The sequence below is a fragment of the Typopeltis vanoorti genome, chromosome 1 (genome assembly GCF_054136105.1).
Source record: "Typopeltis vanoorti isolate ZY-2024b chromosome 1, IOZ_Tvanoo_1.0, whole genome shotgun sequence".
NCBI lineage: Eukaryota > Metazoa > Arthropoda > Arachnida > Uropygi > Thelyphonidae > Typopeltis > Typopeltis vanoorti.
Window position 1 is genome coordinate 164,533,656 of NC_143549.1, and position 13,983 is coordinate 164,547,638.

At 34.3% G+C, this 13,983-nt stretch overlaps 1 protein-coding gene across 3 annotated transcripts in view; it reads left to right on the plus strand.

Moving 5' to 3' along the window:
- LOC150110598 (protein slit-like) overlaps positions 1-10,264 on the plus strand; it is a 225,022-nt gene extending 214,758 nt beyond the window's left edge. For 2 of the 3 annotated variants that reach the window (XM_090395071.1, XM_090395085.1), the window contains exons 30-33: positions 545-638; positions 4,208-4,947; positions 7,470-7,679; positions 7,865-10,264. In XM_090395071.1, coding sequence (XP_090251197.1) covers positions 545-638; positions 4,208-4,947; positions 7,470-7,679; positions 7,865-8,091 — 1,271 coding nt within the window. In that variant the 3' untranslated portion in view covers positions 8,092-10,264. The remainder of the gene's footprint in view (positions 1-544; positions 639-4,207; positions 4,948-7,469; positions 7,680-7,864) is intronic. The other variant, XM_090395078.1, reaches the window with a different exon arrangement.
- The last annotated feature ends 3,719 nt before the right edge of the window (positions 10,265-13,983 follow it).

Consider the following 13,983-nt stretch of genomic DNA (forward strand, 5'->3'; position numbering starts at 1 on the left):
TTTGGTCTTATATTTTGTTTTTAAGAAGCTGAAAGTCGCATCGAGTTATTGTTATCCGTCCAGACGATGCACTTCCATTTGAAATGTTCAGAATTCCACCTGCCCAATAAAATTCCATGATGTTGAATATTATTTCAAAACCCACACCCACAGATTGTAATTTGCTATTTTCTTTTGTACTCACTTCTTAAAGAAGTTGTGATGATAGTAAGTTCTTTGCAATCCATCTTGATGTCTGTTCGCTTCAAATTTGGACGGATTGCTAAAAATGATCAGCCACTTTAAATCAATTAAACATCGAAGGTTACATCTTGACAAGTAAAATCACTTCGAAAATCGCATAACGCTTTTATAAAATTCCGCTCTGTCACTACATGGGGAAGCGAGAATAAAGGCCGACTATCTTCTTATAGACTTCAGTACAGATGAGGACAATATAATAATAATAATAATAATAATAATAATAATAATAATAATATCTGAAGTTTTTCATTGTGTACGACAATTAGCTGAATTATTTTATGTAATACTCTACATGTTTTAGGTGAATATTGTGAAAAGAAGATCAATTTTTGCTCTAAGGAGTTCAATCCTTGCAAAAATGGTGCTACTTGTGTTGACAACACTTACTCTTACAGGTAAGTTGTTTTTTTTTTTTTCTTTTTACAATGTTAGCTATCTCAAAAAAAAATTTTTTTTTCATTCAAACCATTAATAAATTTTGCCATTTTATTCCACATCTTTCTTTCTAAGCGTATTTCTCTGCATCGGCAATTATAGTCAAATAAGTTGGTTTCTCCTACACCTAATTTTGGTTATGGCAGCACAGTTAATGTTGTCTCCATAGATCACATTGACTGTCAGTTCCTTCTGGTCTATTGCCGATTTGTCTGTTTTACATGAAAATAAAACCAGAGTTTCCTAGGAAAAGTCCCTTTAACCAGTCTCATACAGAGGTGAAGACCTCTGTATGAGACTGGTTAATTCGCATTCAGTCGAATTCTGTTTAGGATGTGTGAAACGTAAACAGAATTCGAGCTCAGGTCTTTCAACCTTTTCATATCCACGTGCTATAAATCATCGTCTTAGCTTCCCACACGTGTTTTCATTCTAGTTGAAACTACAGACTATACGAGACTCATAACAGTTAATGTAAAATAATAAATTGAAGAAACACTTCTCAAATATTAAGTACTGTTCAGTGATTTCTTCTGAACCATTAAACAGAGAGCATGTTGTTACACAAAACGAAATTATTATGAACAGCAAAATGTTATTTAAAAAAAAAATAAAGAAAAACAGACTTTAGAGTTTTAAAGCGTGCTAAAATATCACTTAGAAACTGTGTGTGTGTGTGTACATGCATATATAGATAAATACTGGCAAATCAAGTTACGTCACCAATATTTATATTGGTAACATAACTCGATTCGAATGCGAAAACCATCAGATGTAGTAGAAAACATTTTATCACCCAGCTACGTACAGCTCACCTAATCTAGACAAAATAAACGGATCCTACTGTACATGAAAATATTACGTTACATTCATGTTAATAAGCAAGAAATTAGAGATTTTGTTTCATTATTATTACTAAAAGTAAATATGCCAAATGCCAAATTGCTATTAATATACCAAATGTAAAATTGCTATTAATTTAATAATTAATATTAAATCAAGGTTAATAAGCAACCCGTATGCAACATCGCCGTCAGACAGGCATTAACAATAGCAAAATGCCTTTTATGATATCATACACAGAACCAACTTTTAGTGGCATTGAATTCTCTCTTAAGCCTGGGAAAAGCTAATTTGGCATCATTTGTTGTGATGAAAAAGTTGCAAATTAATAATTGATAACAGTTTGAACTCACAAAACCTTAACCACAAAAATCTGACATCTGAAACAACTTTATATTTCTATTCTTAGCTGCAGTCTCACTCAATATGCCAAACATTCTTAAGAAAAGGATTGAAATACCTATCAATCACAAAAAAATTAAATAAAATAAAAATTATTCTTTTTCTAATAGATATTTTCCTTAACTATAATCTAGCGATTTGGAATTATGTAGTAGTAAATGCAAAACATTCATTTAATTTAATATAAATGATCAATGTTATTTTCGACCACTAAATACTAAATTCATCTAACCCAGAAGAAGCCAAAACTAGTGGCGAAACTAGTCGGTTTCTAGTTATATCAAATTCCGACCAATAAAGCCCACTTTCAGTTATCTTAATTAATATAAATGAATTGAATTATGAAATTCAATTTATATTCCTCAACAGAAATGAAATATTTCTTCAAATGATTAGCAACACACGTTGCTAATCATTTGAAGAATGTTGCTAATCTGATGTTTGCTCTGTTGTTCTTTGCTTCCTTCGCACATATCAATATTCTTTTTCGATAAGGATTCCAAACTTCTGCAATACCCTGAAAAAAAGTCAAACTATACTTTTGTATAAGAGAATTAGTTTTATTTTATTTTTCATTACTTTCCTAGAAAAAGTAATGAAAAAATTTCATTTACAGTTTCGATGTCTTACGATAATTTTAAAATTTCATGTTGGAGTCAAATACTATTCCAAGGTCCTTTTCATCTTTTTATTCTACTTATCTTTACCAAAAATACTACATATCCCCTTAAATTTTTTCTACTTACATATTCGACTTTGTATTTTAAGATATCTTAACTGCCATTTCTTAGACCAATGAAACACCGTGTTTAAGTTTACCTCAAACAGTCGCGCTTACTCATGATTAACTTCTCTGCTAAATTCGTTAACGGCTGTAAAATTGGACTTTTAACTTAAATTTAATAATTATTCACAAAACTAAGAATAATAACAAACCTAACACTGATACTTACGGAATTACTCAGGTTACTAGGGTCAACTACCAGATGTGACCATTCGATACCGTTTCTCTCTCTCTCTCTCTCTCTTGATCAAGCCTCTGACCTCTTCAGTGCGTTTTTCTTAAGCGTTTTAATTCCAAGTAAATTGGCTTAACAGGCCATTGCTTCTTCACAGACCCAAGTAGCTTGATTTTTGGTAATGTTAGTTAATCCCCTTTGACCGGTTTGTCTGTTTGGTTCAAAAGGCCTTATTAATGGCTCCTTATATTCTAGAGAAGGATTCAAACTCTGTGTTCCAACCAAAGCTGTAAAGCTCAAAACAAGACTTGACGATGTCTTAACAACAGGCGCCATGACAACTGACATAAAACTCTCAGGTTTATTCTTCCCCGTATTTGCATATCTCCAGTAAGCACACCCCTGTCACACACGGATTTAAAGAAAGTCTATTCATTAAAGATAACAGCGTCAGCAGTTCCTTCTTGCTTTATACTTTATGATGTGATTTTCCCGTATACTCTTGGATCCTTATGTTTTAACAAATGAATTTTTTGTCGAACTCATTTTCAGTTATTAAGATATCTGTAAGTTCCATATCTGTTTGCAATATTTTACAGACTTCACTTATAACCAATATCTGTCTTCTGTGTGAATTCGAATGAGACATATTAAATTCGTTAGTCATTTCGCTGGCTTGTTTATGATATTGCTTAGTCTGCTCTTTTAAAGACCAAGGAGATTTATTCCTTTCTATGTGTTGTTAAATAACCTAGAGTTCGTTATTTTTGTTCCTCAGCATTCCTATCGAAACGTTCTTATATTCAGTATTAGGCAGTCTGTAGCTAGTTTAGCGGTCTCGTTACAAACTTCCTTGTATTGATCACAGATAAGTGAATTTCCCCTTAGTCGACAACTGTGCCAAACCGCTTTTTCTTCTTATCTGGTTTATCAAATCGATTGTCATCCAGTTTGGCGTTTTTCCAGGGCCATAAATTTTAAGCTAAAATTGAACTTTTTAAAAATTATGATTCTTTCTATATATATATGTATGTGTATGAAATGTGTGTAGGTTTGTAACCATTATTATGATTAATAAATTTATGAAAATGCCATGAAAAAAAAAATCAATGGTAAAATGACCTGCAGATTTCTTAAAATAATAATAAAAAAAATAAAAAAAATCAGGGCTTACAGTGTATTATTTCCCTTCTTACAGAGTTCATTCAAAAATTGCCATAAATAAAAAAAAAATGTGAATTTTATGAAATTATAAAGTTTAAATCGTTATCATACCTTTGGTAGTTAGCGATAACTGTAATGTTTTCTGTTTCATCTTTTTCTAGTTGCTCCTGCTCCCTTGGATTTTCTGGGGAAAATTGTACAATGAACATTGACGACTGCGCCGAACATTTGTGTCAGAACGGAGGAAGCTGTGTAGATGGGATCAACAGTTACCGTTGCAAGTGTGACGATGGCTTTTCTGGTACCTTCTGCGAACTAGAAAATATGGTAGATATCTTATATCCTCAGACGAGTCCTTGTCAACAGCACGATTGCAAACACGGAGTATGCTTCCTTCCAAGCGGGTCGAAAGACTACATATGTAAGTGCTCTCCGGGATTCTCTGGTAAGAGGTGCGAAATACTGTCGAGTGTCAGCTTCCGTGATGGGTCCTTCATGGAACTTGATCCGTTACAAACAAAGCCACACGTCAACATTACGTTGACCTTCGCTACCAAGCAAGACTACGGAGTCATTGCTTATAACGGTGAATCTCAACATTTAGCAGTTGAACTGTTTCGAGGTCGAATTCGAGTCAGCTATGATGTTGGTAACTATCCGGTGTCAAATATGTTCAGTTATGAGACAGTCAGTGACGGAGATTACCATACTGTGGAACTGGTGCTCATCAAGAAGAATTTCACCATGAGAGTGGACAGTGGGCCCCTCAGAACTATTGTCAATGAGGGAGGTCGAGAATATCTTGAGGTCTCGAGTCCATTGTTTATAGGTGGCATACCAGATGACGTGGCAAGCAGTGCGTTGAGGCAATGGCACCTTCGTAACTCCTCCAGTTTGGATGGTAAGTTTTTACATGCATTTTGTCTTTCTAAGATTCTTCTTTCACTACGCGTTATTCCCGCTTCCTATGCAGGGTCCGCGTGTTACTTAGATGCGACCTTGTTCTAAGTTCGCCCACCGATTAGAGATCCCTCGACATTTCTGCACATGTCAGAAAAAGGAGAATCCATTCCGATAATAGGGTAATCAATCTGTCTTCTGGGATGAGTTTGTTTATTATTACAGGTCGGAAAATTTAACTTTTTTTTTTGCTGTTTTTTTAAATGTGTAACTATTTTGCTTGTATAAACAGTTGGAAAAAAATGTACGTAGAGTATTAACAAAATTAAAAAAGGTATAGCATAAAACAAAAATTTAACTAAGTTTATTTTTAAGAAAGTTTTCTATAAAATAAAAATAATTATACAGAAAAACAGAAATTTTTTCAAATGAACTTAGATATTTTAAACTTACAGTTGGGAGAACTGAGACATTTTAATGTCCTAAACCGATTAATTATTTATGACTTGTTTTGATTCTTTTAACAAACCCATGCAAAAAAATGTCGGAAAAAAATACCATTATCAAATCCTTTTAATCTTCAGAGTCATCTGAATCTGTCCGAATCGCCATCACTTTCACTTAAACTGATCACCAAAGGTTCGCATAATTCTTCGATAATTCCGTCTCTGTCCCAATACATATTTTCCAATGAGGTGACATGAGAACAATATTTTCCCCAGTTTTGAACTGTAATACTTTCAATCGCCTGTTCTGAAAGCGTAAAAAGTTTCGACATGTCAATATCCCCAGTTATGTTGCGATGGCGAATGAAACTTTGCCCTTCTGCCCAAACATACTCAATAGCATTAATATCACAATGATGGTGGTAGTCTCAAAACTAGAAATCCATGCTCTTTGAGCATCGTGTCGAATTTAAATAGTTTAGTTATGGGCGAGTTTCTTTTGACCAAATTAAGCAATTCATTTTTTCGCATATCTGGGGAATGAGAAATGTTATTTGCAGAGAGCCAATCCATAAGAACTTGCTTCTTATTAGACCAATTTGGAACTTCGTTTAATCGAACAGAGTGATATGAAGCGTTATCAAATATAACAACAGCATTTTTAGGTAGGTTTAGAATCAGTTTTTCTTCTGCCCACTTTTCGAAGATCGTAGAATTCATTTGCCCATGGTAATCTCCAGTAGTTGAATTGGCTTTGTATAGTAAGTTTGAATTCGGTAAAAAACCCATTTCTCCAAACACACACAAAATTATTATGCGCCGCGAGGCATTTCCTGTTTGTAGCACTGCACATTCTTCTTTAGACTGCCAACATTTTCCATAAGTTAAATTACTATCAATCCAAGTTTCATCTAGATACACAATCGGTCTTTTCTCCTCTCTGAAACGTCTTATTGCTCTCAAATACTGCGTTCTAGATAAAACAATGTCACTTCGCTCCATGATAAGCTTGCTTTGATTCTGGGACTTTTTAAAACAAAATCATATTTCATGAAGTATTTTCCTTAAAGTTTCCCTTTTCTAATGAAAATTAATTTTTTCTTTAAGCACAGGAATCAATTTCGGAAAAACAGTTGGAACTCTTTTCTCGCCCACGTAAAATTCCTGAATAGTTCTTATAACGTCTACATCAAAATCATTCAACGCTACGGTTTCGATGGTTTTCTTTCTCTAGCGCTTTTTTTTAGGAGATTTAAATTTTGGCTTAGCTTCATCTTTTGATTCCCTACAAATTCGTTTTATGACTTGAGAAAGGGGAACAAGGAGACTGCCTTCTGACGATTCTTTTTCGCAGAATATCGGCATATTATTCAATATTCTCTTGCAAGAGCTATTGAAACATTTAACAACAGAACTTGTTGACTGTACTGGATCCATCATAGAAATTAATAATAAAAATATAATGCAAAAAAGCGACAACAAAAATCAAGCTAGTACTAGTACAGCGACAGACAAGAAAGCACGTGATTTCGCATGTTGGCGACCAATTCGTACATCCTTCAATTCTTTCTTCTCTTCAGCATCAATCGACTATTCTTGGCAAAATGCAAAAGAGAGACCTACAAAGGGTGGGCGAACTATAGTACCATTGCCAACCGACCTGTTGCCTAGCTTGCCGCTGGGGGGAATATATTTTTGACTGTAGCAGCGTAAGTTCACGGGGCCGGTTTGCCTGCTTACGGGATGAAAAACGCCAGATAAACTGGCTGGAAAAACCCTGCTGCCCGCGCCCAAGACCGGCTAACTTGGCTATGGCAGATCCTCAAGTCTTCGACGGGAATCGAACCTGGGACACTTCTTCCCTAGTCATATGGTTGCGAAGCACAAAGCCACTAGGCTAACCGCGCGGACTTTGTCTTTCTAAGATTGTCGATATAAAATTATTATATTCTAATGATTCGAACTTATGCGCAAAATTGGTTGCCTTAAAAATATTTCTCTTAAAATACAAACTCTTATACGTCTTAATTTCAATACATTTTATTTACCAAAATTTCTGATTTATTCATTCTTTTAGGATGTGTGAAAAATATTTATCTGAATGGAAAATCGCTGGATATAATGATAGCCAGAAAACAACAACGTGTAACACCAGGGTGCGCTGACTTCGACGAACCTAAACCTTGTAAAGAAAACTTATGCCAAAAAGGTCGATGCGTACCGCTGGATCGTCAAAGCTATGAATGTCAGTGTCGGAAAGGTTGGACTGGAACTTACTGTGATGAAGGTAATGACCTAAGCTGTGTTACTATTATTAAAACTGAACGTTTTCTCTCTTTTTTTTGAAACTTTTAATCAACTGAATTGTCAGAATATATACAAGGAAGAATATTTGTATTTCACACATAATTATTAAGACTTCGAAGAAATTATTTCAGACCACTTTATCTCATTTCACTTTCTTTGTCTTAGCAGCGCCAACCTGTCAGAAAGAGCAATACCGGGAGTATTACGAAGAAGAAGGTTGCCGATCCAACAAGATGGTGAAAATGGCCAACTGCATTGGTTCCTGTGGAGATCAATGTTGCCGCCCTCAACGAATCAAAAGAAGAAGCGTTCGAATGATCTGTCCAGATGGTTCCAAGTACACTACACAACTGGATGTGATTAGAAAGTGTAAATGTGTGCACAAGTGTTGACAGTTTGGTACATGGTGAAGATGTGTTTTTTTTTCTTTCCTTTTTTTTTACCGCTTCCTAGACTTGTATGTCAATGTATGATTCATTTCGCCAGCGGATAGTAACTCGGTCCGCTACTAGATGGAGTTAGCTGTTGTCTGTAGGAAACATGCTTTCTTTTTCAAACTTCTCGAAGACCTCAGTGAGAATGAATATAAACATTTCTGTGTATCTGTACGTGTAAGTTTCTTCAGTGCATGAACTTTGTGTTTGCTAAATGAGAACGGAATTAAGTGCGAATACTCAACAGATGGACCGGTGGACTATTCCATTGCGTGTTTATTGATGATGGAATGAGACTCCAGATAGAAAGTGAAGGAACGATTTTGCATTGGCGAGGAGAGAAAAAAAAATAATTAAATTGATTTATATTGTAGAAAATCAGTGACAGCCCATTATTTAATGCATAAAGGGAAAAAACAGTTTGTATTCTTCCCCCAAAACGTTCCCATAAACTGTACATGAACTCTCAGTTTCTAGTTGGTGTGGAAGAATGCACACGAACGTGATGTATCCTGTCTTCTTCAATCAACTTCCCATACGAAGGCATTCTTACGTATCCTGCTACTAGCAGAGGATGAAACTAGCCAAGCGATGTTGTTACAACACCACCCTACAAGCCGTTAAACGTAGGTAGACTGTGTATGCATACCCAGTGACTAGACGGCACGTCTGCTATCTTCCGATAAGTACAAATTCTTACATTGTCCTTAGTCTAGAATAAGCCTGAATACACTTGCCGGCCTCTCTCCCTATTTGAATGCAGCTTTAATAGAGCTTTCCTAGGTGTGTTTTTGTCCACACACCCACCCCCTAAGGTAGGGAACTCCTTTGGCAAATATACTTTCCACTCAACTGGTACTCGTGTAGAATAAATGAATGATAAGCGGGTCCTTTTAAGGAATCAAGTCGTAACTGTAGCGCCACGCTTCTTGGTCGTAGAAATGCACACATAAATACACCGTTGTCTTGGTAGAATTACAATATTAATGTGTGTGTGTGTGTGTGTTTGTATGTAGATGCTCACTAACTCTGCGGAACACTTGATTAGTAGCATTGAATCCTATGACAGGTTCGGCAAGAAGTTACCACTGTCTTGCCATGCCTCAACCTATTCTTCGGATTTGTGCTTTTATAACCAGAAAATTTATAGATTTCTTCACTAGATCTTTTCTTCCTAAATACCTATTCTTTATTTAATTCTGTGCGCTTTTTTAAGGATAGTTTTACTACCGCCAGTGCTATATAAATTCAATTAATACGAAGCCATTATCACCTTAATAATTAATGTTTGTATTAATATTTACAGATATTATTTGAATTATACATGATTTATATAAAATAAAAAATTAGTAACTGTATATTTATTGCAGGACTATTACACCAACAAAGTCTACTAGTCCTAAAGCTTTGAGAACCATTTTGATATTCTACAAAAAGTTTTTTTTTTTTCAAATAAAAATATTTACATGGCTTCTTCAGAATTATATCTAAATAGATCATTAAAAAGAAAAAGGTGATAAAAATCTGTTTTAAAAAAATGGATAATTATCGATTGTTTCTTTTAAAAACAACTACATTATGAAGCAATTATTTGATATCAGCATTATGTATATTAATATATTAGTTGTTACTAGTTTAGTAAACTATAGAGAAGTGAACCTGTGTTAAATAATAGTTACGATAGTACAAATATGCAGCTGTAATAGTTGGCATTCTTATTAACATGAATTTCTAACACCGAAGTCGATCTGAAAACACAATGAGTGAAAAATATTGCACGCTTATAGCAGTGTTCCAAACGATAGTCCTGTATGTTTGTGGGAGCGAATAAACATCACATTTTCAGTATGTGTATGCGCACACTTGCTTCGTATAGACAAGTGTAAAGTTTGTTGGACGGGTATAAAATAGAAGACTTCCAATAGATCAGTAAAGTGCTGCTCTATTGAAAGAGTTCGGTGAAGCTCTGCTTTTTTTTGTCGCGAATGAATTTCTTTTGTGTAGCTATTAATTGTTATCTAAATGCTTTAAAGAATGTGTTAATTTAACATTAAGATATTGTTGTTTCGTAATGACTGCTTAAATTATTACCAAAAATGTATTATTTTCGAGTCTTCCATCACGGATCTATCTGTGCAAGCAACTTGTTTTGAATTTCATTAACCTGTTAGTGTGTAATGAATATATATATATATATATATATATATATATATATATATATATATATATATATATATATATATATATATATATATATATATATATATATATATATATAATTATGCATATTTACTTATGATTAGACAATGGAGACTTTCTTGTCTCCTTTTGTTCATTACGTAAAGAAAACGTTTTTTTTTCTTTACGTAGTCAGCATTGGCGGTTTACCAACGAACTATTAACCAAACAAAATAACAAAAAAAAAATTATTTCTGATAATCAAATATCAAATTCATTTTGTAAAGGATTTGTAGGATGATAATCTGAGCGACTAACAGACTTCACGAGAACTCTGATAATTGTAAAATGTGACCCACAATGTTGTACCAGTCAACCTTCAAAGACGTCGCCATTTGTAACTTTATGTTAGCGCCACCTTTGGATAACTGTTTTGTTAATATTTTGAAGTAAATATTTTGTTTATCTGTTTCGATAAGTGTACAATAAATGTTCAGTGATACTTTGTTTTCACGGCCGTGTCTGTTGTGTGTGCATTGAATACACTTGCAATTAAAATACAAATTAAAATTCTATTCAGTCAATTCAGCAAGAAAATTATATCGTGTCATGATCTTTCCATAGAGCAAATTAATGTAAAAAATTGCAATGTCATTGGAATAATAATAATAATAAATAGCCTAAAACTGGTTATTGGACGATAACTGATATAAGAATTCAATTTTTCTCATTAACCATTTGGTTTGTCGTCAAAGTTTAATTCAGTGATATATTAAAGTTCTTTTCCATTTTTGAATTTGTTCATAGGCTGACGTAGTTGGCCGAGTTCATCACGTCTTCTCTTCAGACAATAGGGTGAGGGTTCGAAATCCACAGTTGCATAGTCCATTAATGCCTTTAGGTGGTTTATGATTTTGACCCCCCCCCCCCCAGTGTAAAAGGTTTGAAGAGATTTTAACATGATGTTTGTAAAAAAAAAAAAAAAAAAAAAAAAAAAAAAAAAAAAAAAAACACGATTACAGACTATAGGTCAGATTCACTCCATCGAGATGCATAATTGATGCGAAAAATTTGCCGCAGGGATGCAGATTCAAATCTGTAAATTGAATTCGCCCATGCTAAAAAAAAAATAAATAAATAAAATAAAACATTAAAATAAAACAACAATACATGATTCATGCTAAATTCCTGTTGGAATGAAATCAACTCAATGTTGCCAGATACGATAGTGCTTATTGCAACAACAGAAGAATGCAATAGGTCTGTACATGCACAAACTGAAGCTGGATTGGTGTGTCTTGTGCAACTGTCCTTTTCAAAAATATTTCAAACGTGCGATTCGTTTTCTACATGCAAATGAAAGCAAAATCTAATTTCATACTACGTTTTCCATAGTGAGCACGTCGACGAGCTTTTAATTGAAAACTAGTTTCTTTTGGTGTATATACTTCAAGATAACATAACTGGTCTTTTTGATGAACTACGATCAAAAAGACCTGTCTGATGTGATCCACATCAGATATCTTTCGTGTGTAAGGCTCCTCAATACTTTCAATAGATGCGCACTAAGCTAATTTTAACTGAAAATGTCTCTTTACTTATATCCCTTAATACCTATAATATTATCTACGAAACAAGGCTACACTACCCGATTATTATATAAATATCACTATTTATTTTGTCTATAGACATGTTTTAAATAAAAACTGCTACTCTTTTGACTATTCATTATCAGATGAGCAGCTTATAAAAATGGAATTTACAAATACGTTACAAGTTCATACATAAAGTGTTAATTTTTCTCCAGTCATTTTGTCACTGCTGGTTGATGTTTATTATCTTCAGTGTCATGCTATCTTCCTTTGTGTGGTCTCCCGGTCTGTTCCGGATGTCTCATGTGATGTCCTTTATAGCAAAGAATGAAGAGTTACAAAAATAGAAGCAATTCAGAGTAAAACTTTTCTTATTAAATTTCTTCCGTGTGTATGTTTCTGCAAAGAAAAATATTTTCAACACTTCTAACCAAATAATTTTTAAATAAATTCTGTTTTCATTGAAGACAAGGCTTTGATGGAGCTCACACAATATACTTGTCAAAAATCTTGCAATTTAATATTTTCAAGAATTTGTTTTGAGTTTGTTCATAGGCTGGCGTAGTTGGCCGAGTTCATCACGCCTCGTCTCTTCAGACAATAGGGCAAGGATTCGAAATCCACAGTTTCATTTTGAAATTTTCTTTAAATTTCGAAACACTTAAAAAAAGAAGACAATGCACACATCCTAAAGAATTGTCTTTGAAATATCTTGAACATATATAATCTCGAATTATAGACTGAATATAAGAGGGGAGCGAGAGAGAGAGAGAGAAAATAGCTCTAGAAATATGTCACTTCATACAAAACGGCAACGTTTTTTTAATAAGAAAACATAACTGTCATTAATATCCGAAAAAAAATTAAATAACACATAATATAGTTATTAATTTATTTTATACTTAAAGATAGCAACGTGAGGGTCAGTGGTTGTATTACTGAAGTTAAAAAAAATGGAAATGAATTTATCTCTAAATTCCTTTAAAAAATGTGAAACGCGTGACATACGTGTTACGACTTTTTAAAACGTTAAACGTTGACGTCACTTTGTAACGAAGAAGAAAAATTGAAATATCCCCCCTCTCTCCCCCAAAAAAGAAAGTATGACATAACAGTTTTTGTAATATTAAAGCTACTTTTTGGCAAAGTCGATGGGATGGAGAGGATATATATATATATATATTTTTTTTTATGTTGGGCCCATACACAGGAGGTTGGTTGGTCAACCTATAGTACATTAGTAGCGTGTATGGGTGGTGGGTTGGGAAAGGAGGAATTTGTTTACATTTGATTTGAATGACTTTAAATTGTATTCGTTGGGAAACACAGCAGGTGGGAGACTGTTCCACAGTGCAGAAGTTGCAGGGATGAAGGAGGAGGAAAAGAAATTTGTTCTGTTTGTTTCTAGGTGTACTGTGAAGGGATGCTGTGCAGCAGCTGCAAGTGTTCCAATGAGCTTAGTATTGAGCGGGGAATTATTGATGTTATTTCGGATGAGCATTTCCCATGGAAATATTTGTAGAATATACTTACTGCAGAAACCAAACGTCTGTGTGAAAGTGGGGGGGGGGGGGGGGGAGAGAGTTGGTAAGGGATGGATCATTGATAAGTCTAATTGCCCTCCCTCTGTATTGAATCGAGCATTTTGAGAGAGCTTTTAGGGACCCCACCCCATATGTGGGAGCAGTATTCAGTAGTTTGGCTGATTTGTGACTTGTATAATGTTAATAGCTGTTCGGAGGTAAAGTAACGTCTTGAGCGAAAGAGAAATCCTAGTTTTTTTTAGGCTGAGGATGCAATGTTTGAGATATGTTTGTGCCAGGAGAGGTTTGATGTGAGGGTGATTCCGAGGAGCGATATTTCAGGCTGTCTGGAAATTTGGGTATTGTCGAAAAGTATACTGGGAAAAAGTTGTTTTTTTTATGGGAAATAGTACAGAACTGGGTTTTGTTGGCGTTGAAATTTATGAGGTTATTCGAACCCCATTGTAGGATGGCTTGGAGATCAGAGTTGAGCGTGGTGGTTGATGTTCTATAGGATGAGGTGAGTTGTGTAGGATAAGGCTTATCAAATGCAGCGA